This window comes from Poecilia reticulata, linkage group LG15, assembly GCF_000633615.1.
Source record: "Poecilia reticulata strain Guanapo linkage group LG15, Guppy_female_1.0+MT, whole genome shotgun sequence".
In the NCBI taxonomy this organism is placed as follows: domain Eukaryota; kingdom Metazoa; phylum Chordata; class Actinopteri; order Cyprinodontiformes; family Poeciliidae; genus Poecilia; species Poecilia reticulata.
The window spans coordinates 14,372,554-14,395,023 of NC_024345.1; the positions used below are offsets into that span (position 1 = coordinate 14,372,554).

The 22,470-nt window shown below is 37.8% G+C and overlaps 3 protein-coding genes across 4 annotated transcripts; 2 read left to right on the plus strand and 1 right to left on the minus strand.

Moving 5' to 3' along the window:
- Positions 1 to 83: 83 nt before the first annotated feature.
- On the minus strand, positions 84 to 5,618 carry polh (polymerase (DNA directed), eta). The gene is made up of 10 exons (XM_008429416.2): positions 5,279 to 5,618; positions 3,225 to 3,359; positions 2,924 to 3,153; positions 2,606 to 2,784; positions 2,420 to 2,523; positions 2,198 to 2,317; positions 1,849 to 1,972; positions 1,638 to 1,703; positions 1,346 to 1,518; positions 84 to 1,253 (listed from the first exon to the last, which is right to left on the minus strand). Exons 1-10 carry the CDS (start codon positions 5,413 to 5,415, stop codon positions 371 to 373), a joined length of 2,151 nt encoding a protein of 716 aa, XP_008427638.2. The 5' UTR covers positions 5,416 to 5,618; the 3' UTR covers positions 84 to 370.
- On the plus strand, positions 5,580 to 12,034 carry LOC103476811 (uncharacterized). Its single transcript, XM_017309195.1, has 8 exons — positions 5,580 to 5,657; positions 7,110 to 7,430; positions 7,620 to 7,913; positions 9,311 to 9,404; positions 9,562 to 9,653; positions 9,755 to 9,824; positions 9,968 to 10,024; positions 10,393 to 12,034. The coding sequence occupies exons 2-7, from the start codon at positions 7,325 to 7,327 to the stop codon at positions 9,981 to 9,983; spliced, it is 672 nt and encodes a 223-aa protein (XP_017164684.1). The 5' UTR covers positions 5,580 to 5,657; positions 7,110 to 7,324; the 3' UTR covers positions 9,984 to 10,024; positions 10,393 to 12,034.
- A 70-nt stretch (positions 12,035 to 12,104) lies between these two features.
- Positions 12,105 to 17,041, plus strand: LOC103476810 (uncharacterized). 2 transcript variants are annotated; one of them, XM_008429415.2, is made up of 9 exons: positions 12,105 to 13,192; positions 13,565 to 13,885; positions 14,075 to 14,377; positions 14,990 to 15,089; positions 15,231 to 15,328; positions 15,434 to 15,468; positions 15,703 to 15,759; positions 15,860 to 15,925; positions 16,222 to 17,041. In XM_008429415.2, the coding sequence occupies exons 1-9, from the start codon at positions 13,147 to 13,149 to the stop codon at positions 16,282 to 16,284; spliced, it is 1,089 nt and encodes a 362-aa protein (XP_008427637.1). In that variant the 5' UTR covers positions 12,105 to 13,146; the 3' UTR covers positions 16,285 to 17,041. The 2 variants fall into 2 exon arrangements, with proteins under 2 accessions (XP_008427637.1, XP_008427636.1); XM_008429414.2 differs by having other exon boundaries at positions 12,105 to 13,885.
- The last annotated feature ends 5,429 nt before the right edge of the window (positions 17,042 to 22,470 follow it).

The following is a 22,470-nucleotide window of genomic DNA, read 5'->3' on the forward strand; positions in this document are numbered from 1 at the left end:
CTCTGGCTTATTTACTGTCTGAGTACCTTACCAGCAGTTTCATTTGCGTTTCAATTTTAATTGCTTTACAAATTTAAGAAATGTTCAAGTTAAACAGTTTCCTGCTTTAATTTTTTTTTGTGACAGTATTGCAACAGAATCCAATGTACTACTTTGATGTATTAAACACCTTTAATTGTTACAAGTTTAGAAAATAAGTTTATGAAAGAACTGTAATAAAACAAAAACCTGGTTCAGAATAAATAATTTCTTTACTCTGCAGTGATTGCTTTGAATGAAAATTTTTTTTTAAATTGTTTTGCTAGGTTGCTTTTTGATAAGAATAAAAACCAGATTACTGTTTTTACTGTAGTCAGATACATTTATGTAATCAGTTCTTTTTGAAAAATGAATCCAAGGTACCCATACTTCCTCCTTGGGATCTCTGTCTTTTTGGAGCAGGGCCTGACGGGCCTCTTGTTTTTGTTTTGCCCCGGGTTGACTGCGTTGTGCCTCCTGCTCTCAGAGGAACCGGAGAAGCACTGGAAGAAGAAGAAGTGGTGGAACTGGAAGTGTTGGCTGCTGAATTAACAGATGAAGACAGGGAAGTCTGGAGGTCCAGTGCAAAGTGAAAGTCGTTGTGTTCAGGCATTTCCCAGACCAGCACTTCTTTACCGCAGCGCTCGCAGGTTATCAGGTCTTCCACAAGCACGCTTGGAGGTTGGCGGTCTTCTGGTTCCGTCTCTGGTTTCGTCCTTGCATCTTTAAATCGTGGCTGATCGGGTTCGTGCTCGGCAACGGCGTCAGAATCTTCACAGTGATCTCCATCTATGATTTCAGGTTCAGATTCAGACGTGGGGATCGGTAGGGCTGAAGGCCCAAAGCTTCCTTCAAGGCTTTTCTTTTGAAAGAAAGAGGAGATGCCAGAGCGGGGGCTTTCTGAGATGATTTTGGTGCTAGAACACCCATCAGTGGAAAATTGTTCATCTAAGATGACAGATGAAGAGATTTCTTTTGAGCTTCCACACTCATCTTCCTCCTCTTTATGCTTTCTGATTTGTTTTTGTTTCCCAGATGCTTTTTGAAAGAAGGACTGTATAGTTCCAGGTTGGCTGCATGGAGACACAGTTTTTAGGTCTGACTGTGTCTGAGTCGCAGAGAAGGAACTCTGAGTCGAAGTGGGATCATTGGATAGAAAGCCAGCGATCCCCCCTGTGGTCGGCACGTCGCTGAATTTGCTGGCTGAGAGGTGCAGCAAGGTCAGAGGGGGAGTCCTGGAGACATGGAAGACAGAAGGTCTAAATCACAGAGCATTTATTCAAAGTGGCACTATAAATACCTCGCAGCACCACTGCTCTTTAATTACCATGCGGCTTGCTGGTTTCCTGCTGTGTTGAGACTCTTGATAATGGCAAAGCTGTCACTGGATATTTTGGTCGCCTCGTAGCGCACCAAGGCGCAGCATCGAGAGAAGCTGCTCTGCCTCTTGTCACCAAGCTGACGCACTCCGACCGTCAACAACTTTGCCACTCGACCGTTCTGTATGATGGTGAGAAAACACTGATGTGAAATGAGCAGGCGGATATGGAATAGAAATGGGTAAAACATCACAATTTCAATGCAAAACAAAACATAAACGATAGCGGGTTTTTTCTCACCGCTTCTCTGTCTTTGGTCAACCTCTCCTCCAGCTCAAGGGCCAGTTGATGAAGCCAGTACTGCACCTGCACAGAGGTTTGGATTTAGCATGATCATACATTGAGAAAGCATGAACAAATAAAAGACCTGCAGAGAAAAACATTTCAGATAATAAATAGACATTGGATGTAGAAATAACTCATGTATGCTTCTGCAACTGGTGGTCTGTACCTGCTGTTTTGTGGCCAGTGATGTTTTCCCAGGGAAGTTCTTACTACAGCCAATGGATTTGGGAAGCTGCCTGGGTTTCACAGCTTCAAATTCAATCCCCCGACACAAGTCATACAGCCACTGGCTGCAGAGCAGAGATATTATTACATTATAACAATATGATGCAGTAAAGGAAATCAAACTACGTCAAAGAATTATATGTGCACTTCTAGTGCAAAATTAAGATTAACTGAATTTTTGTTAGTATTATTGTACAAAAAGAGGATGGTAAGTTAGGGATATTAAAAAAATATCGACTCTGTAAGCTGTTTTTTGTGAACAGTCATTTTGTGGCACTGTGTTTCCTTACCCTGTTTTTTCTCCAAAGTGCTGCCCCAGCTGTGCCTGAGAGAACCGAGTGAGATCTCCCATGTTCTCAACCCCCAGAGTTGTTGTTATTGACGTGCCCATCTTGCCCCCGAGGTTACGACTGCATAGCACAATAAGAGCGAATAGTCCTATTAGTCATCTGTTGCACTTCTGCATCGGAACATCAGTGAAAGTTTTGCGGGACAGTGACAATTAAACTCACATCTTGCCAACTGGCAGAGTGCTAAACAGCTCAGTCACAGAGTCCAGAGGTAAGACAGTTTGTCTGTTAGGTTTGTTCAGACCGCAGGCCAGCTTAGCCAGCACCTTCAACAGTAGAGAGTTAAATATGAGGTCAGCAACAACAGTCGCTGGTCTCACATCAGAATGATGTGAAGTTTTATCCCACCTTGTTGTGAGAGATCCCGGCTGAGCAGCGGAAGCCTGTGTGCTTCTCTACGGCTGCTCTCATTTCTTCAACAATGAGTGCACCGACAGTTAGCTGCAGCTCTGCAGAGTTCTGCTCTCCCTCGGTTGGGACAGATAAGGACGCCAACCACTGCTGGACTCCTCTGGATCTTCTCTGTTCTAAGAATAAAATGAAAAAAAAAAAAAAAAAGTTAACAGACATAACGTTTGTTGGGGTTTTAGGAATTTAAGACTTGCTGCTTTCAATATTAGCCTCCTAATGCTGACTTATTACAGTATAAAGACTGAGTAAGTCTACCTTTATCCAAAGCTGAATCATCAACTTGGCTGGACTCGTCATGCGCAAATGGATAGCCTTGAATGTGAGTAGTCCTGAGAAGCCGTTGGCCGATCTGTTGATCGGCTATGGCTTTGCACCGCTGCTGGACGGCTGCCGTCAGATCCATGTAGGCCTCATCGATGCTGGCCCTCTCAATCACAGCAAAACGAGACATCACCTCAATCACTTCCACACTCGCCTCTCTGTAACTACAAACAGAGGTCAAGCAGCACAAGCACCACAATGGGGACGTTTTGCCGAGTAAACGAACAGCACTTACTGAGTTAGATCTGCCTTCCCATGAGACTCGCGCACTCTGGCCACCTGGAGATCTGGGCACAGCTTTTTTGCATCATCCACCCACATGTTCCTGGTGACACCGTGGGCCCTCGCCTCATAGCTCACAGCTATGATACTAACAGATAATGACATGTCACTCAAGATCCCCTTCAACAGTAGATTGTTAAATATGAGATTTTAAATCAAGTAATTTATTTGTGGGAAAGTTTCCAACACAGAGACACCAGTTTCAATGGTCAGTGCAACTCAGTAAGACATGTTGAAACTAATGTCACAGAAGTTCATCCACATTATTGCCTTTTGATGGATCGAAGGTCTAAACTATAAATGAGTGGATGACCAGATTAAATGAAGGAAGTTCTTCCTAATCTAATCCAAACACAACCCTTTGTGCTATAGTGGGTAAGAAGGATTCTACAAACTCCACATTGGAGTTCATTATTGCTACATAAGGAAACAGAGTTATGGAGAGCCATTTCAGCCCAAATTAAATAAATAAATGGGTAAAATAAATCAATAAATGAAGAAAATGAGTAAAATAAATAATTTGTTAAATAATTTAGCTTTTTTTAACCCAAGTTTTTCATTTATTTATTCTTCATATTATCAATTTCCCCTTTTCATTTATCTCTTTATCCATTTTTATTAATCTATTTTTCATTTAACCACTTTTCAATTTCCCTTTTTCATTAACCCAATTTTTCAGATTATCAATTTTCTCTTCCCCTTTTTTCATTTATCTGTTTTTTATTTGTCCATTTATCATTTATCCCTTTATCTATTTACCCATTTTTTGTTAATCTACTTTTTAATTTAACCATTTTTCAATTTCCTTTTTCCATTAACCCGATTTTCTATTTCCCAGTTTCATTAATCAATTTCTCATATATCCCTTTATTTACCCATAAAATTAATTAATTAAAATTAATTAATTAAAATAAAATTTTAAACAAAACCTATCCAACTAACAACTTCCTGAGACAGGTTTAAAATGAATGTGGACAAGTGTGGATTCTGTGAAAAAGTTACTGAAGATTTAAATCACCTGTTTTTCACGTGTGAAGTGGTTCAGTCTTTTTGGCAAGATCTTCAGCAGTTTATTCTCAGCCATACAATTAACAGATATAGCCATACAAGATGTTAAATTTGATATCTTCATCAATGATCACTTCATTGACTATGGAATAAATAATGTTTTATTGTTAGCTATATTTCATATACACAAATGTCGCTTCTCTAAAACTATTCCTAACTTTAGACAGTGGATGAACGATTTAAACTTGTTCTATAAATCTTTATGTCTTGTAAAGTCAAAACATGCATTTAAGTTGTCCAATTTTTTTGAAACGTTTCATACTATAATGTCCTGCCCTGTTGTGTGTGTGTGTGTTTTTTTTTATTTTTCATTTTCGTCTTTATTCTTTTTTCTTTTTATCGTTTCATTTTCTTTTCCTCTGTCCCAGTTGTCTGGCTCTGTTGACATTTTTTTTCTGTGATCTTATAATGTATACATTACGGTACCTTTATGAAGCTGATTGCATGTGTATATAATTAAACAAAACAAAAAAATCTTTAAAATGTCCTCTTCGGTCATATTTCAGTCCGTTTTCTCGTCAATATGCGAGAGCTTAAAGCGATGCGCGCTCCCGCGACAGGGGATGCAATTTTGGGCAGGCATGCGTTTCTGGGCATAACACCGGCATCCTGCACGTTTTAGTTCTCTCCCTGGTGGTAGTCACAACCTTTTCAGGTTGTTAATGTTCCTCTTAGGGCTTCTAACGAGCCATCGTTTGATCCAGGTGCGCTAAACCAGGGAGAGAACTAAAATATGCAGGACCCCGGCCCTCGGGGACCGACTTTGGGCACCCCTGATGTAGAGTAATTTACTTTGGTGCGTTCTGTTGGGTATTTACTCCTCTGTTCTCTGAGTAAATGACAGCCCCAATTAGCTAACAGATGTGATGATGACTTCCGTTTTGGATAAGCAACAATTGCGTTGATCACCTCAACTGCTTCTGTGTGTCAGAAACTCACCCGCCTCCTTTCCACGTCTTGTACTGAGCCACCACGCAAGGGGTGTTTTTCAGAGCTGGATTCAGCCGCTGCTCCACCTGGACGTAAAAACAGTCCATGTCGACTAACGCCACCACTCTCTCTTTCCCGTAGTCCATCCAGAACCGGGAGAGTTCGCCACCTGAAAACAAAGACGGGAGAGTCTGCTGACTGAGGAGGGCAGATCACGGATCTACGAGGAGCTTCATGTGAACTGAAACTAAACAAGGCGCCCAAATAAAAGGTGTTGTCGCTTTGTATTTCGTGCAGAAAATTGCAGCTACCTAATGGCGTCATCAAGAGGCGACAGAGCCGTCATGTTGACCAACTGGACTGAAAATACGTTAAATTAAGAAAAACGGTAAGCTAAATGAATGAATAAATAAATAAACTATTGGTTCTCTCAGTGTACTATATGGCTTCCTCTCACTGTCATTAAAAAAAAAAACACGACATATAAATTATTTCCTCCAAATTGCCCTTAGTAAAGGGTGTGGGTGCAAGGTTGTTGGCCTCTAAGACAAGGACAAGTATGCAGACGATGGATTATCTTGTATCGTCTATTCCCGAAATAAGTTTTTTTTTTTCTTCCAAACAATGTAGGAACATTTTAATTACCGGAACGTCTCTTTGCTTTACCAGTTTCAAATACAAGAATTTTGCCACATGGAACCCGTAGCTTCACTCTTCACTCTGTAGGACAACTTTTATAGTTCATAATATTACATGTTAGCCTGATGGATACACTAGTTTTTGTTTAGTTGGTCTACACTGCCACCTGGTGACTAAAATATATACTTTTATTAACGCCTGGCGTGGAAATGGCAGGTTTAGTCTTTGGGTAAAACAAAATAAGGTAATTCTAAAATAAACTTCTAGCTGTGAGAAGTAATCTGTTTAGCATTTAATGTTTAGCATTTAGCATTTATTTGCCCATTTTTGGGCAAATAAGTTTTTAGAACTTATTGGGATTTTATTAAATGGAGCTCAATTTGAACCACTCATGTCTGAACACTTCACATGAGTTTTAAAATACAATGTTATGTCTCTATCAGGAAAAGCCTTCTTTAAAATCTCTTCTGACACCACAAATAAAATCCCCACTTTGTTGTAATGTTCTGTTATAAAATAAGCTTTTTGTGCTCAAAAACAGAGGGGGAAAAAAATGTGAAAAAACAAATGCAAGTTAAAGAATATTAACGATTGCCAAGCTGAACAAGAGTTTAAACTGAGAATAGATTAAATAACCATATAAAAGATGTGGTAATTAACATGCAAATGAAATTATAAAAAAAAAACCCATAAAAGCAAGGAAGTAGGAAGTCAGTGTTGCTGAGCTAGTTGATGTTGCTGCTGTTTTCACATCAATATGGCTGTTTCTCAGAGTTTTCTTCTTATTCTAACCCTGATAACAGGTCAGTGCCTTCACATTACACTTTGCTTTTCATATGCAGACATTTTATCATCTTTGTAATCCAAAACTGAATTTATTCAGTTTTCATTCAGAATAAATTTGTAGACTTTTACTTTTTATACTTTAAAGATGTCTATAAATTGACATGTCAGTTAACTATTTTCACAGATCACTGTGTCTCCTTCACAGAAACATGTTGCTGTAGATCTTTTAATAGTCTTTTTTTCTGCAGAGTCTCAAAGGATAAACACAATCAGTAAAGGAGCATTGCAGATTGCAGCTTTAGCCGCAATCCACTATCATTTGCCTTAAGAAACTAGGTGTTTTTTCATATGCTTAAAAAATATGAGCAATATGAAATTCGAAACATGCTCTTTCATTGTGTCTTTTTCTCCCTAGGAAAAGGAGGTGTGAAGATAATCAGTAAGGTCTCAGGGAAGACAGGAACTTCAGTCTCTATCCCCTGTTCTTATGACGTAAAACACAAAAATCATGTGAAATTTTTATGTAAAGGATATTATTTTAATTACTGCTCATTTGCAGTTAGAACAGACTCATCGCAGGGAATTGAAAAGTATTCAATCTCTGAGGACAAAACTCAAAATAACCTGAATATGACCATAAAACGGTTAACAGCTGACGACACTCATTTCTGGTGTGGTGTGGAGATCAATAACGGAGCTGATGACAGGCAGTACTTTCAGCTGTCAGTCACCACAGGTAAGCTGTGTTTCTGAACGCACATTTCAAACATTTGTAAACAAGAATAAAATAAGGATATGAAAGAAAACCAAAAGGCCCATAATCATAATTTTTATTCTATTATATTATTAGTCAAAGCAAAAAATAACTTTGTAAAATTTAAAGGCTGTCAAATAATGTGCTGCTTATTATTCGTTTCTCATCAAGGTACACCCAGCCTCTCGCTGGCACACCAGAATGTGATTGGATATATTGGAGATAAAATAACCATAAACTGTAACTACAGAAACTCTGGAGGAGTAAGGTGGTGTAAGCTGGGCAGCACATGTGTGACAAAGGCAACTGTGTCTGGAAATATAGATGGAACAGCAGTAATCATCAACATGACCATCAGCAATGTAACTATGAGTGGACTGAAGCCAGAGAGCAGTGGTTGGTATTACTGTGACACAGGAGATTATCAGAGACCAGTTCACCTGACTGTGACTGTCAAACCCACTGGTAAGTGATTTATAGATTCTCCATGTACAGATGAGGAAATACTTGTTTGATCCTCTGCTGAACTTCTAAGTTTCTCAAAGTGACCAAACATTGGTCCGAATAGCCTCTAAGTTTTGAATTAAAAACAAAACCCAAGTTCCAGAAAACAAAATCACAAATTTTTTTCTTGCATGACTAAAAACTAATAAGTCCGTTACTATGCTTCTTGTAGCTGGTCCCCATGTTTGGACATATCACAAAAGGGATTTTGGTTCCCTTGTTAGAGAAACTCTCCAATTCCTTTAGGTTTCTTAGTCTTCTTTTGGTAACTCACATGATGAGCAACCTTCTCATATATTCCGCAGATCTGAGTTTGACTTTGGTATGACATGACCATTGGCTACTTCCTTTTTCCCTTGCATTTTGGGTCATCACAATATTGGAGGACCTCTTGTCATTGTCCCAGTCACCGTTCTTTCCTGACGGTCACTCATCAAAAGAAAAGCATCTTAAAGATGCTTTGTGTTCTTTGGGCTATTCTTATCCTCTGCTGAGGGTGTAGCTTACACATTTAAATGTGATGGCATGGTGAGTTATCTCTGTAACTCACACAAATACTATGATTTAAAAAAAAAAAAAAACTACTACTCCATGAAACAACATACCTAATGAGGCATTTGGTGTAAAATATCTTGACTGGACGCTCCACATTTCTGTAGTTTAGAACTATTTTCAAGCAGAAAAGAGAAAGTGTTTCAGTGACCAGTTGCAGTTTGGGTGTTTCCCAAGGCAGTGGTTAAAGATGATTGCAGTACGTCGTTTACCCAACAAACTTTAAAAGGAAGTAAGGTGAAGCAATGCAAGTTGAGAAAATCTAAAGAGAGGGGGTCACTTTTCAAGAAGCATTGATGAAGCAAAAAAGATGGCTAAATTTATCATTTTAGATTACCAAATTCTTACTGAGGGCCAGCGTATAGGTTTTAATCGCCTTCCAGCATGACTGGAGCCAAAGTACACCGTCTTTTCATGACCTTATATAGCTGACACATCTCTACCCGAGCAGGACAAAAAGGTTCAACTTCACCTCTATATCATCATTACTGTTTCTGCAGAACATAAAATGATCTTATAAATGCTGACCTCTTTTCTCACTACTGTGCTCTCGAGATAGTGGTGTCAAATATTATTTTCCAAGTAGTATGTTGTGTACTAATCTGTTCTGGAAAATAAAATGTATTAAAATGCATCTCTTTATCAATAATGTTTGATCTTAACCACTGATCAATACCGAGGACAAAAACATTGTGACCGGCACATCTGTAAAAATCGCATATTTAAATAGTTTGAAGGGTAAACAGAGTTGGGGATGGATTACTGTATAATTCAACCAATTATATATTGTTTGTTTTAAATTATAGGTTTACAAGCGACAACAGAAGCGATTGAGGTCACAGGAAATCCTGCTGCTACACGACCCACTGATCCAGGACTTGGAGAAATCCCAAATCGGCGGTATTCTACAATATTTGTCAACAATAAGTAAAAGCTAAACGATTTCAGTATGCTGCCATTTTCTATACTTTATATTATAGATGCATACCGTAACTGTGGAAAAAGTATCATTTTGTAAAGTTGAATCTACTCTTCCTGTTTAAAATATGTGTTTTAGATACGTTGACCCAAAAGTCCACATCATCACTTTGGGTATGCTGAGCTTGGCTGTTCTGGTGGCCCTGCTCATGTGGTTTATACAAAGATGCAGTAAGTCTTGTTCTCTTTTTTCACTTTGCTGTGACGGTTTGGCACCGCGTTGTGTTTCAGTTATTCGTTGCTTTATCCAGTATTATTGAATGTTTTCACAGTAAATAAGTTACCACACTTTTTTTTTCCTACTTGGAGAACATCAAAGAGGATTCAACTGACCACAAATCAGTAAGTGATACTAAATATTATAACCTTTTAGATTAGGGAAAGGTATTTCTTTGATCATTTATTAAATTGCAGCCTCAAATTGTCTCCATAATTTCTGTTACATTCCGTTAATACCTCTGTTACTTCTTGGTTTTTTTTTCCAGAATGAATGGAAAATAGTTTACACTGCTGTTGGTTTCAAAACAAAAAGCACACCACAGGTAAACCTGTCATAACAAAACTATATATTTGCTCTAGCCCATGTTTTAATCTGACCTGTGAGAATGCAACTGAACAAAACTAGTGTTTAATGTTCAATGTTGTTTTTTTTCCGACGTGGATTGGTCACTGTGATGTGACCCTTGGCAAAACTAGAAAAAAGTCAATTTCATCATATTGTCACATTATTTCACACAAACTGGGTGTCAGTCATTCCTTACCGTATGCACAAACTGTGAGATACACTGGAAAACTAAATATAATGATAAAAAAATAGATATTTATATTTGTTCCTCTAAACACCTCTTACATTTGGGGAACTTAAATCTCTTTTCCTAGCTAACCACCATGTTTACTTCTCTTTTAACAGAATGAAGCAAACGAGGAAGATGTTACATTCAGCACAGTAGTTTACCATAACCAAAATATTTAGCATGCTCTGCTTTGTTCTCTTTATTTCTTATAAGATGAAGAGTTCGTGAACTTTTATCTTTGTGCATGGAGAGATCTTCTGAATGCAAATTTATTTTTTACTCGTGTATCTTCCGTCAATGTTTTCATCATCAAACATGCTGTCAAAGACTTGCCTGAAGCCTAGATAAGCACAGGGAAATTATGTGAAATATGTGCATGATATTTTTTGTTGTTGCTGCGTTTTTCTATTCAAATATAACTTTGTTGTATTGTTTGTACAAAGTTCAGTGAATTGCATGAATTGTGATGGTGGAATTATTTAGAATTAATTTGGAATCAAATTATTAGACATTATAAAGCCCAATAAGTAAACCTAATGGGAAAAATGTAAACATTCAGTAGAAATATTTTTCATGAGTTGTTGCAGTTTTAGATTTTTTTTTTTTTCTCCTTACAGTTGGAAGCATGTTTAATGCCTCATCAGTCTTTGGACTTATGAACAGAAGAACATACAATTCCTTGCGTTGTGTTAATTTAATCTTAGCAAAAAATAAATAAAAAGACGGATTAATGTATGACTGTATCATGTTCTTCTGAAGACTAAAAATGACTGTTTCGGAGCTGTGTATCTTGGTGCAGGGATAACTGCAAGCACCAAAGTCTTTATTTTCCAGTTCTCAATTTTTTCTTTATTATTTATCGTGAAAATATTAGGGAAAAAATAAAACATGGAAAACATTTTTGTTTTTGCTTAGTAGATTGCTCAATAGTAGCTGCTCTACTGTAAATGGCTGCATAAATCTAACTATTTTCATGGATAACTTTTTTTTTCTTTTTTTTTGCAAAAATAAAAGACTAACTTATATAAAAATACATTATATTCAAACGCAAGATATCATGGCAACACCTCAGTTAGAATGATAAAAACTATTGCAAAGCATCCCAGCACTCTTGGTGATTTTGTTAGGTCAGCCCCTGGAAATGTCTTTTACTGTTCTGTGTTTTATGTGTTTGTGGATGATGACTCTCGATGTGGTTTGCTGGAGACCCAAAGCTGCAGAAATAATTTTGTAACCTTTTCCAGACTGATAAAAATGAATGGCTTTGTTTCCCATTTTCCATTTTTTTTAGATCAGCAAAATGTTGCTCAATGTTGCTCGTTTAGCTTATCCTCAAACAGTTGCTCGTTATTGTGTTATTTCAGAAGTCTGGTAGAAATAAGATCAGGGTGTACTTAGTGACATTTAATTCATCTTTAAGAAAAATGTGTTTGATCACAGTTATGTCACAAGGGGGAATATTTTTTTCACAAAGAACCATGTTGGATTGGTTAGCTTTTTTTCTTTCAAAAACTTACTTGAAATTTGAAAACTGCATTTTGCCTTTACTCTGGCTGTCTTTGTTTGATATTTAAATGTGTTTCATTACAAATGTGAGACAAAAAAATAAGCAGAACAAATCCAAATACTTTCAACAGCACCAGATGATCCAGAAATTGTGTAAAATGTATATTTTCTACTGTCTGTTATGTCACTATCTTATGTGTCTTTGTGTGTTGTATTGAGAAAAAATATGGCAATAAACCCTACAGACCTGTATGAATATGTGATCCATCACCCTGTAAGGAAAAACACCACCACTACAAATGGTCACCTCTGCACAATATAAATTCTCTGTCAGTGTTTCCACATTTTTCAAATTGGGATTTTAAAAAAAGCATAACAACCATTTGAGCCGCTGTTGTTTGCATACAATATTTAATTGATCTTTTTATTTACCTCTGACCTCTGACATTTAGAAAGCATTTATACAGACATTGCTCACCGGATATTTTCTCTGTTTCTGGTCCTTCTATGATGCTTGTGTAATAAAATCGCAACAGATGAACATTTTCTAGTCAGACCAAACCCTTCGGGAAAAAAAACTAAACAAAAGTCACATTTGTTGCCAATTATGGTGCTGAATTTTAACTACAGTGACTCGTCTTTATTTCATCTGAATACCCTCATACATTTAGTTGCCACCATGTGGCTGGATGATTTTCTATTTGTGCAAACAAGGAAATGAACAGGTGCATGTAGTAAAGTGACCAGAGAGTGCACAGGCTTTTTCATCAAGTCTCTCTATCTTTGGTATTTTAATGTGCAACAACAGAAATACACTTTTTAAATTCGTCAATCATCAGCCTAACACATGTATTTATGTAATTAAACATTGACTTCTCCTTTGCAAAACTGCAGGTTTACAGGCAAACTGAATTAAACTTGTATTTTTGTAGCTTTGAGTTTTCACACATTGTCTTTGCTTTTATCCTTCTTCAGGCGGAAATCTACGTTTACATTTTTAGAACCCATTAGGATATTGGTCTGTAGATCTAAATTTGAACCGCCCATGTCTCAACACTTCACATGAGTTTAAAGCGCAATGTCAGATTTGTAACGGGAAAAGGCTTAAATAAAACTCTTTTGACACCTCAACTAAAATTCCAACTCTGTTGTAATTTTCTGTGCTTAAAAACAGAGGAAATGAAAATGTTAAAAACAGACACATTGTGTCACGCTGACAAACTAAACAAGAGCATACAATGGGGGTAGCTTAAATATCCATATTGAAGACGTGGTTGACATGTAATTTACATTTTAAACATCAAAACAGGGAAGTAGTGAGTCAGTGTTACTGAACCAGTTGCTGCAGCTGTTCGCACATCGATATGGCTGTTTTTCTGAGCTTTCTTCTTATTCTACCTCTCATAACAGGTCAGTGGCTTCAAATTACACTTTGTTTATAATTTGCAGACATTTTATTATCTTTGTAATCCAAAGCTGGTCGTATTGATGTCCGTTTTCCTTTTTGTGTTTTGGAGATATCTATGAATTCACATGTCAGTTGACAACTGCCCACAGATGACTACGTCTCCTTCACTGGAGCATGTTCCTGCTAATATTGAAATTGTTTAATTTCTGCGGAGCCTAAAAGCATTAACAGCACATTATCAGCGAAAACTGCAGCTTCAGTCTCAATGCTCTACCAAAATAGTTTTGTCTTCAGCAACTAGTTTTTTGTCATGTTTCATAAATATGAGGGATATAACATGCTAAACATATTTCACTGTATCTTTTTCTCCCCAGGAAGTGAAAGTGTGGAGACAATCAGCAAAGTCTCAGTGAAGGCAGGAGCTTCAGTCTCTATCCCCTGTTCTTATGACATAAAATACAAAAATTATGTGAAATATCTATGTAAAGGATATTCTTTTAATTACTGCTCATTTGCAGTTAGAACAGACTCATCACAGGAAATTGAAAAGTATTCAATCTCTGAGGACAAAACTCAAAATAACCTGAATATGACCATAAAACGGTTAACAGCTGACGACACTCATTTCTGGTGTGGTGTGGAGATCAATAACGGAGCTGATGACAGGCAGTACTTTCAGCTGTCAGTCACCACAGGTAAGCTGTGTTTCTGAACGCACATTTCAAACATTTGTAAACAAGAATAAAATAAGGATATGAAAGAAAACCAAAAGGCCCATAATCATAATTTTTATTCTATTATATTATTAGTCAAAGCAAAAAATAACTTTGTAAAATTTAAATGCTGTCAAATAATGTGCTGCTTATTATTCGTTTCTCATCAAGGTACACCCAGCCTCTCGCTGGCACACCAGAATGTGATTGGATATATTGGAGACAAAATAACCATAAACTGTAGCTACAGAAACTCTGGAGGAGTAAGGTGGTGTAAGCTGGGCAGCACATGTGTGACAAAGGCAACTGTGTCTGGAAATATAGATGGAACAGCAGTAACCATCAACATGACCATCAGCAATGTAATCAATGTAACCATGAGTGGACTGAAGCAAGAGAGCAGTGGTTGGTATTACTGTGTCAAAGGAGATTTTCAGATGCCAGTTCACCTGACTGTGACTGTCAAACCCACTGGTAAGTGATATACAGACTGCAATTAAATAGAGATGGGCAAATATATCAGCTAAATATTTTGTGTCTGCTAATTTTCAGCTCCCTATGTTCTCATGTTTCATCATACCAGTAACTGATGGCAGTCGTTAATCTTTACCTTGTGTGTGCTGGTTATGTCACACTATCGTAGCTCTAAAAATTACATAATTAATGTATAAAAAGGATACTGTTCACAAACTCTAGCAGCTGTTCCTTTAGCAGTTGATGTCAATTTAAATATTTTTTTTATCACACATTTTATTTATTGGAGAAGTCATAGGTGTAGCTTTCTTGATATATTCACACATACATCTGCACTTTTTCAGTGACTGACAGTAAACAGCTCACATCGCAATAGGCGTTAATTATTGTTGATAAAAGATGATTCATTGTTTCGCTACAATGAAAAAAATAGCATCTAAATTCACTATTTGCTGTTGATAATATAATTATTCTTATTGTTTTGCATTGATGATGTGGCAGAATTTCAGTCTAATATAGATTGCAGTAACATCCCAACACGGACCAGGGTTAATAAGTTTCCCGTTACTGATATAAAATATTCATGACATGATATTCTCGTTTGTACTGTAGTTGCAACAACTACAACAGTAGCTACAACAACTACTGTAGCTGCAACAACTACTGTCACAGAAGCAAGAGAAAAAGCAACAACAGTTCATAGAGGAGACAGGTCAGCACACCTTCAATGCTACACTTTTGAGCACAGTGATTATTAGTTGCTCGCTCAAAAACTGTCCTTTCAAAATCGTCTTAGTTTAAGATATTATCATTATCTACTGATCCGGAATTCGAATAATAATGTGTGTTTCAGACCTTTTTCTTCTCTGATGATCCTCGCCATCCCTCTGAGTGTGCTGATCTTCATTGTCATTGTTGCCTTATCAATCCTGCTTGTGCTTAAAGGAACCAGTAAGTCTGACCGGACATCTGCCGCCATTTGGTTTACAATGAATGAATTCAGATCGTTAAAGCGTGTAAAAAAGGAATAACTAACCCCAATTAAATGTTTCACAGAACGTGTCAAAATTAAGGATTCAACAGCCTCAAAAGTAAGTAGTATGTAAAATTAAATGACTTGGATAAGGTGTCCAGGTGTTAATGATTTATTATCTCTGTTTTTTTTTTTTGTTTTTTTTTTATCAAAGGCATTGATTTCTGTGGATAATTTGTCAGACAGAGAAGTGCTTTGTATTGTCTGCTTACACTAAAAACGTATGCACCTTTTGAGGTCTATAAAGTAAAGCTGATCTTGTCTAATGATATCTAAATTTGTCTATTTTCAGAATGAAGGGGATTTAACATATGCAGAAGTCTCTTTCAAGAAAAACAAGGCAGCTCAGGTAAGCTGGTACTAATAAGTATTTGAATCTTTACAGTTTGTTGTAATAAATTTTTCAATGCGGAAATAAACCAAAACTGTTATTTCTGTTTGAAACACAGGCTGCAAGTGATGCCGATGTGACCTACAGTTCTGTTGTTTCTGTCAAGAAACAGAGTGCGAGAAGGGTAATTATTCAGAGATGACGCGTGAACGCAACACTTGTTTTAAAAACCTGATCAGCTACATGATTCTTTATCATAGTGTATATGTGTACAATGTCAAATACTGTTAAACTCTCATTTGTATATCCACCTGAAAAATATGAGTCTGCAACATTTTTAAAAAAGAGCAAAATAACTTTTAACATGAAAAAAATGTCTTGTTTCTATTTTTGAGGTCCGACTAGTTTATGCTTCATGTATGTTTGAAAATACGTCTCACATTTTAGGATTTCCCTCTGACCATTATTTTCTACTTACAGAGCGAAGGAAAAGATGAGGATGTTACATACAGCACAATCATTCGTCACAAGCAAAATGTTTAAATCTATCAAGAAATGTTTATCTTTTTCTTGTGACTAAGTGCTAACCGATATTGTTTGTCTCCACAAGTGTGAAACAATGACTCATTGTCTTAGAAAAGCCCCTGACTGTGTGTTTTATTTTCTTTTCTTTCTTTTTTTCATTGAGTATACATGTTTATATGCTTATGCTCAGGTGGTGAAAAACTAACCACTTTCTCAGCAAGTTTAGCTTTTTATCATACGGGACACCTTTTGTTGCATCCAAGTATGATCTTGTTGAGGATATAATGGGTTTATAAGCAACACCTCAAAAAATGGCAAAAATATGAGGATATTTTCAATATTTGAATTTACTTTTACATAAGAAGTTAAATGTGTAAATACCATTGTTGTTATCTATAATCGGTTAGTGGGATGATTTGCATGAGCTGTTGCTAAGTTATGATCTATGTAAATCTGGAATGATCAAGACTGAATCTCTAATATTAACAAATAAAACTGTAGATTTGACCATAATGAAGTGCATTGCTGTTGCAACCTTTCCCCATGCCTAACTGAACTAAAGAGCTACCTTAATTTTTTATTTTTTTTTTAGTTTGTTTTGTTTTTCTGTTATTTTTGGACCACATTTGATTATTACTTCCCTAAAATTACAAATATATAAAAAAAAATAGTTGGATCATCTATAAAATCATGTAGCTCAACATTGTTTAGTTCTTAATCTGTCCGATTGGTTTGATTATTTTTTTTATTTTTTTTTGTAACAGAATAAAGTTAATGTGGAGAATTTGTGTGTGTTCTGTTATGTGTTACGATTAGGTTACAGAAGACAGGACTTTCCCAGGGCAGCATTCATGCAAGACCCACTGCTGGATTGAATTACAAAATGCTGTTTTTATTCAAGGTGCAATTCTGTATGTCTCACTGGGAAACTTTTCAGATAACCTTTTCAGATAACCTTAAATCATGTTAAAAGAGGAACTCTGCAAATAATAACACAACACATTGTGACAACACCCTGATACAAGCAACAACAAAAAAAATATTTCTGCAATCACTGGCTGATCAAATACGGTTTGTACTTGGGATGGAACCCCATATGATGACATTTATAACAATTCAGAAAATTCATCACAGCCCTGTATTGACCAGACACACCCTCCCACCCAGTAACACCAACATGGACTTGCCTGGTGACAACAATGGCTGATGCATAGCGCTCTGCTTAACCAGCCATCATTTCTGCTCAAAGGGAATTGACGTTTATCGGAGAACAGAGCTCAGGCCCACTGGACCCTAGTCCCAACATACATACTCCCTGGTCTATGCAAGACAAGCCTGTGCCTGAACAGTTGGACATGTGTAGAGAAAGTCACATTAAGTTCACTTGTAAAGGGTTCATTTTATGGTTCTCCTAAAATTTCACCTGAAAGCCAAATATTGCTAACTTTTTGTTACCACTGCATAATAAGATGAAAATATGTACAATTTTGTGAAGTTGCAAAACATTCACTTAACAAGTCACTAGCAGGAATCACTTTTTGACAAATGATAAAAATAAGAATAACACCGCTTTAAATGCGTCATTTTTGCATGCTGTTCATAAGGTGTTTATGAGCAGGTGTTAGTATAAAAAGGAAACAATGAGAAGTGAAATGAGGATGTAATTCACATACAAATGTAAATAAAGTTATATCCCAACACCAAAACTATTTTGGATTAAGCTATTAATAATTTTTTTTTTAAAGTTAGAGCAGAGAAGCAGTGAACTCTGGGACACTTGGTTCCCCTTCACAGAAACAGCATATTAATAAATATGTCCCTATTGTTCCTCTTTCAACAATGAGGGAATTAATTAGAACAAAGTCCATACAAACTTTTTATCCACCTCAGCATATTGGATAATTTTCAGATAGTTTTACTTAGCTACAGTTTACATACACAGACAGAGATTAACATAGATTTTACCTTAAAAAATTTTTATTTTAACAACTTTTGTTCGAGGATGAAATGATTGTGCAACATGCAGCACCACAACATTTTTGCAGAACAAGAACTGTGTGCACGCGTATAATTTTGCTCTGGATTGTCTGACACTCACACATTCAAAATTATACATTCAAATGCATCTGGTCTAAAATAATAGCAAAAGTGGCAAGGAAAACTACTGGTACCAAATCACTTGATGCAACACCGGTACTTTTAAAGAGAGACACACAAAAGGCAAAGGACATTTTTCATTCCCCTCATCACCGGCTTCACGGTGAATTTGAGCTCATATACCAGATGAGATTCAAACGGCCTAAATCAAGGACTAATAGATGGAAAAACTTTTTGGTTACATTCAGGAAAATTTGAAAAGCCGTTGGGTGTAATTGCTTTGTCATTTTAGTGTGATGGTTTTAATCAATATTTAGCTTCCACTGAGTGCTCTTTACTACTTTGGCAACACTTGTTTTTCACCGGGGAAAAAGGCAAATGTCCCTACAAGGGACTTGTGAGTAGAGGTGTTGCAAGTTTTCTACCATCCACACCATTCCAACCTTTCACACCCATATGACCAGGGGTGAAAGTAAGGGGGTACGGCAGGGTACTGCGTACCCTCAAAAGATTTAGAGGGGGTCTGCTGAAAAAAATCAACGGGTTCACTGTGCAGCTGTGAATGCACCCACTAATCAGCTGTGACTGCTTTTTCAAAAACAATCTAAAACACGACTTAATCAGTTAATAAATAGCTTTTTTCAGGCATGTGCAGAGGGGGGGCCTGAGAGTGCTTGAGCACCTGCCCCTTTTGCTCCTGGCCCCCAAGTGCCCTTTTGGTCAATTTTTCTTTTTTTTTTTTTTTTTTTGGTATTATTTTTCTAAGCCCTCTTCTGACACATAACATGTACTAAAATTATTATTATTATTTTTTTGTACAACATAATAAGCCCTCCGGTCACCTTGTTACCTTTGACCTTTTGCCCGTGACGCATGACGCAGTTGCCTCTCTCACAGTGACATACGTAATCTGGAACGTAGCGAACGTTCCAGATTACAGAACAGTTTTTGGTGAATAAAAAAAAAAAACGTTTTTGGTGAATAAAGTGGAGTAACTTGCTACTCGTCAGATGATGGAAAACTTTGAAGTATCATTTCTGCTTCAGCTCGGAGTAGCGGTTTAAACAGAGAGGTAGTGAAATACAACAGACACTGACAGGCCTCTGCGTCTGCCTTTCTCTGAAGAACTACTGAGCGGGAGGAGACAGCCAGGTGAGGAAAAACTGTTCTTATCTATCGATTCAGTATTTTTATCATACAGACATTAGGCTGTTGTTGTGCTATTAGCTAGCTGATAGCTAACGACTTTGCTAGCAAAGCTAGATAACTAAAAAGCTTCTCCCCTGTATCTTTAATGATATCAGTCATTCCTTAGTATCGCTTATGCAATAGGGGCACACCGCCCGGCCAAATCCGATCATCTCCATAATGTATATGTCCGATCTTCTAATTTTCTTTGCTGCATTATGTACATCGCATTTATTCTGGCGTTAAGTCCACCAAGGATATTCATTTAGAATTAAAAATAACTCACCCTGAATTACCATGATAGATATAATGAAAGTAATAAAAGTGACATTAATGAAGGGGGAAAAAACTCAACCCAAACTTTAAGTTTACGGTCTGGTTTGCAGAGTATGAAGTTAAATTTGTTTCCTAATTATTCAATGAAAAAAAAACAACTAACCTCAGTTAAGTAAAATAAAATTGTAATCAAAACTTTTGGAATTGTAATAATTTCTTTAACAAACAAATGGCTTCTACTGCGATAATTGTGTGAAATTAAATTAATTGTCTAATATAAAAAATAGTTTGCTGTCTGGCTCAGAGTCTGAGAGGCTTTTCCTTTATCAAACTTTTTTTTGCCTCTTATTTAGTGGAAATATTGATGTTGATGAGTCTTTCTCCAAAATAACCTTCTTCAACCTTTATAGCTGCACTGTTGAAAATGAGGCTCTAACATTCACAAATGACATTGAAATAAAATCCTGTCCAACATCTGGTTTGAGGTGATTCCTCTGGAACCTGTTGGAGGAAAAACATCACAGAAGATGTGCTTTAACCTAACAGAGCTCTGTGGTTCCTCCTGTCAGTATGAGAGTCAGGGTGAGGAGGAGACATGTTAGGAAGACGAAGTGGAAGCTGCAGGATCTTCAGAACAAACAGGTCATGATGCTGGGCTACTGATTATTCCACTGTCTGGACACAGGATCAATAGAAACGGTTTAAAAGCTAAAATGAATGGTTATATGCCAGACATGGAAAACTGGATGCACTCCATGCCATGATGTTCAGAATTTAGGTCTCATGGCATCTCAAGGTGTCAACATTGCAGACATGCAGTGGGCTGAGGGAGGAAATTTTATATATAAATATAACCATTCATTTTAGCTGGCATGTAACCATTCATACACACACACACACACACACACACACACACATACACTGCTCAAAAAAATAAAAGGAACACTCAAATAACACATCCTAGATCTAAATGAATGAAATATTCTCATTGAATACTTTGTTCTGTACAAAGTTGAATGTACGGACAACAAAATCACACAAAAATCATCGATGGAAATCAAATTTATTAACCAATGGAGGCCTGGATTTGGAGCCACACACAAAATTAAAGTGAAAAAACACACTACAGGCTGATCCAACTTTAATGTAATGTCCTTAAAACAAGTCAAAATGAGGCTCAGTATGGTGTGTGGCCTTCACGTGCCTGTATGACCTCCCTACAACGCCTGGGCATGCTCCTGATGAGGTGGCGGATGGTCTCCTGAGGGATCTCCTCACAGACCTGGACTGAAGCATCCGCCAACTCCTGGACAGTCTGTGGTGCAACGTGACGTTGGTGGATGGAGCGAGACATGATGTCCCAGATGCGCTCAATCGGATTCAGGTCTGGGGAACGKGCGGGCCAGTCCATAGCTTCAATGCCTTCATCTTGCAGGAACTGCTGACACACTCCAGCCACATGAGGTCTAGCATTGTCCTGCATTAGGAGGAACCCAGGGCCAACCGCACCAGCATATGGTCTCACAAGGGGTCTGAGGATCTCATCTCGGTACCTAATGGCAGTCAGGCTACCTCTGGTGAGCACATGGAGGGCTGTGCGGCCCTCCAAAGAAATGCCACCCTACACCATTACTGACCCATTGCCAAACCGGTCATGCTGAAGGATGTTGCAGGCAGCAGACCGCTCTCCACGGCGTCTCCAGACTCTGTCACGTCTGTCACATGTGCTCAGTGTGAACCTGCTTTCATCTGTGAAGAGCACAAGGCGCCAGTGGCGAATTTGCCAATCCTGGTGTTCTCTGGCAAATGCCAAGCGTCCTGCACGGTGTTGGGCTGTGAGCACAACCCCCAACTGTTGACGTCGGGCCCTCATACCATCCTCATGGAGTCGGTTTCTAACCGTTTGTGCAGACACATGCACATTTGTGGCCTGCTGGAGGTCATTTTGCAGGGCTCTGGCAGTGCTCCTCCTGTTCCTTCTTGCACAAAGGCGGAGGTAGCGGTCCTGCTGCTGGGTTGTTGCCCTCCTACGGCCTCCTCCATGTCTCCTGGAGTACTGGCCTGTCTCCTGGTAGCGCCTCCAGCCCCTGGACACTACGCTGACAGACACAGCAAACCTTCTTGCCACAGCTCGCATTGATGTGCCATCCTGGATGAGCTGCACTACCTGAGCCACTTGTGTGGGTTGTAGAGTCCGTCTCATGCTACCACGAGTGTGAAAGCACCACCAACATTCAAAACTGACCAAAACATCAGCCAGACAGCATAGGTACTGAGAAGTGGTCTGTGGTCCCCACCTGCAGAACCACTCCTTTATTGAGGGTGTCTTGCTAATTGCCAATAATTTCCATCTGTTGTCTATTCCATTTGCACAACAGCTGGTGAAATTGGTTGTCAATCAGTGTTGCTTCCTAAGTGGACAGTTTGATTTTACAGAAGTTGGATTTACTTGGAGTTATATTGTGTTGTTTAAGTGTTTTTTTTTTTTTGTCATAGTTCCCCCAAGAATTTAAAACTACTTTCACCCATGTATATGACACACTTGTTTTTTACACATGTGCTTATTCACACATCTAATAAGTAACTACCAACTCTCTCTCTTCATACTTCCAGGCATAGTGCATGCCTTCTATATGCTAGTAT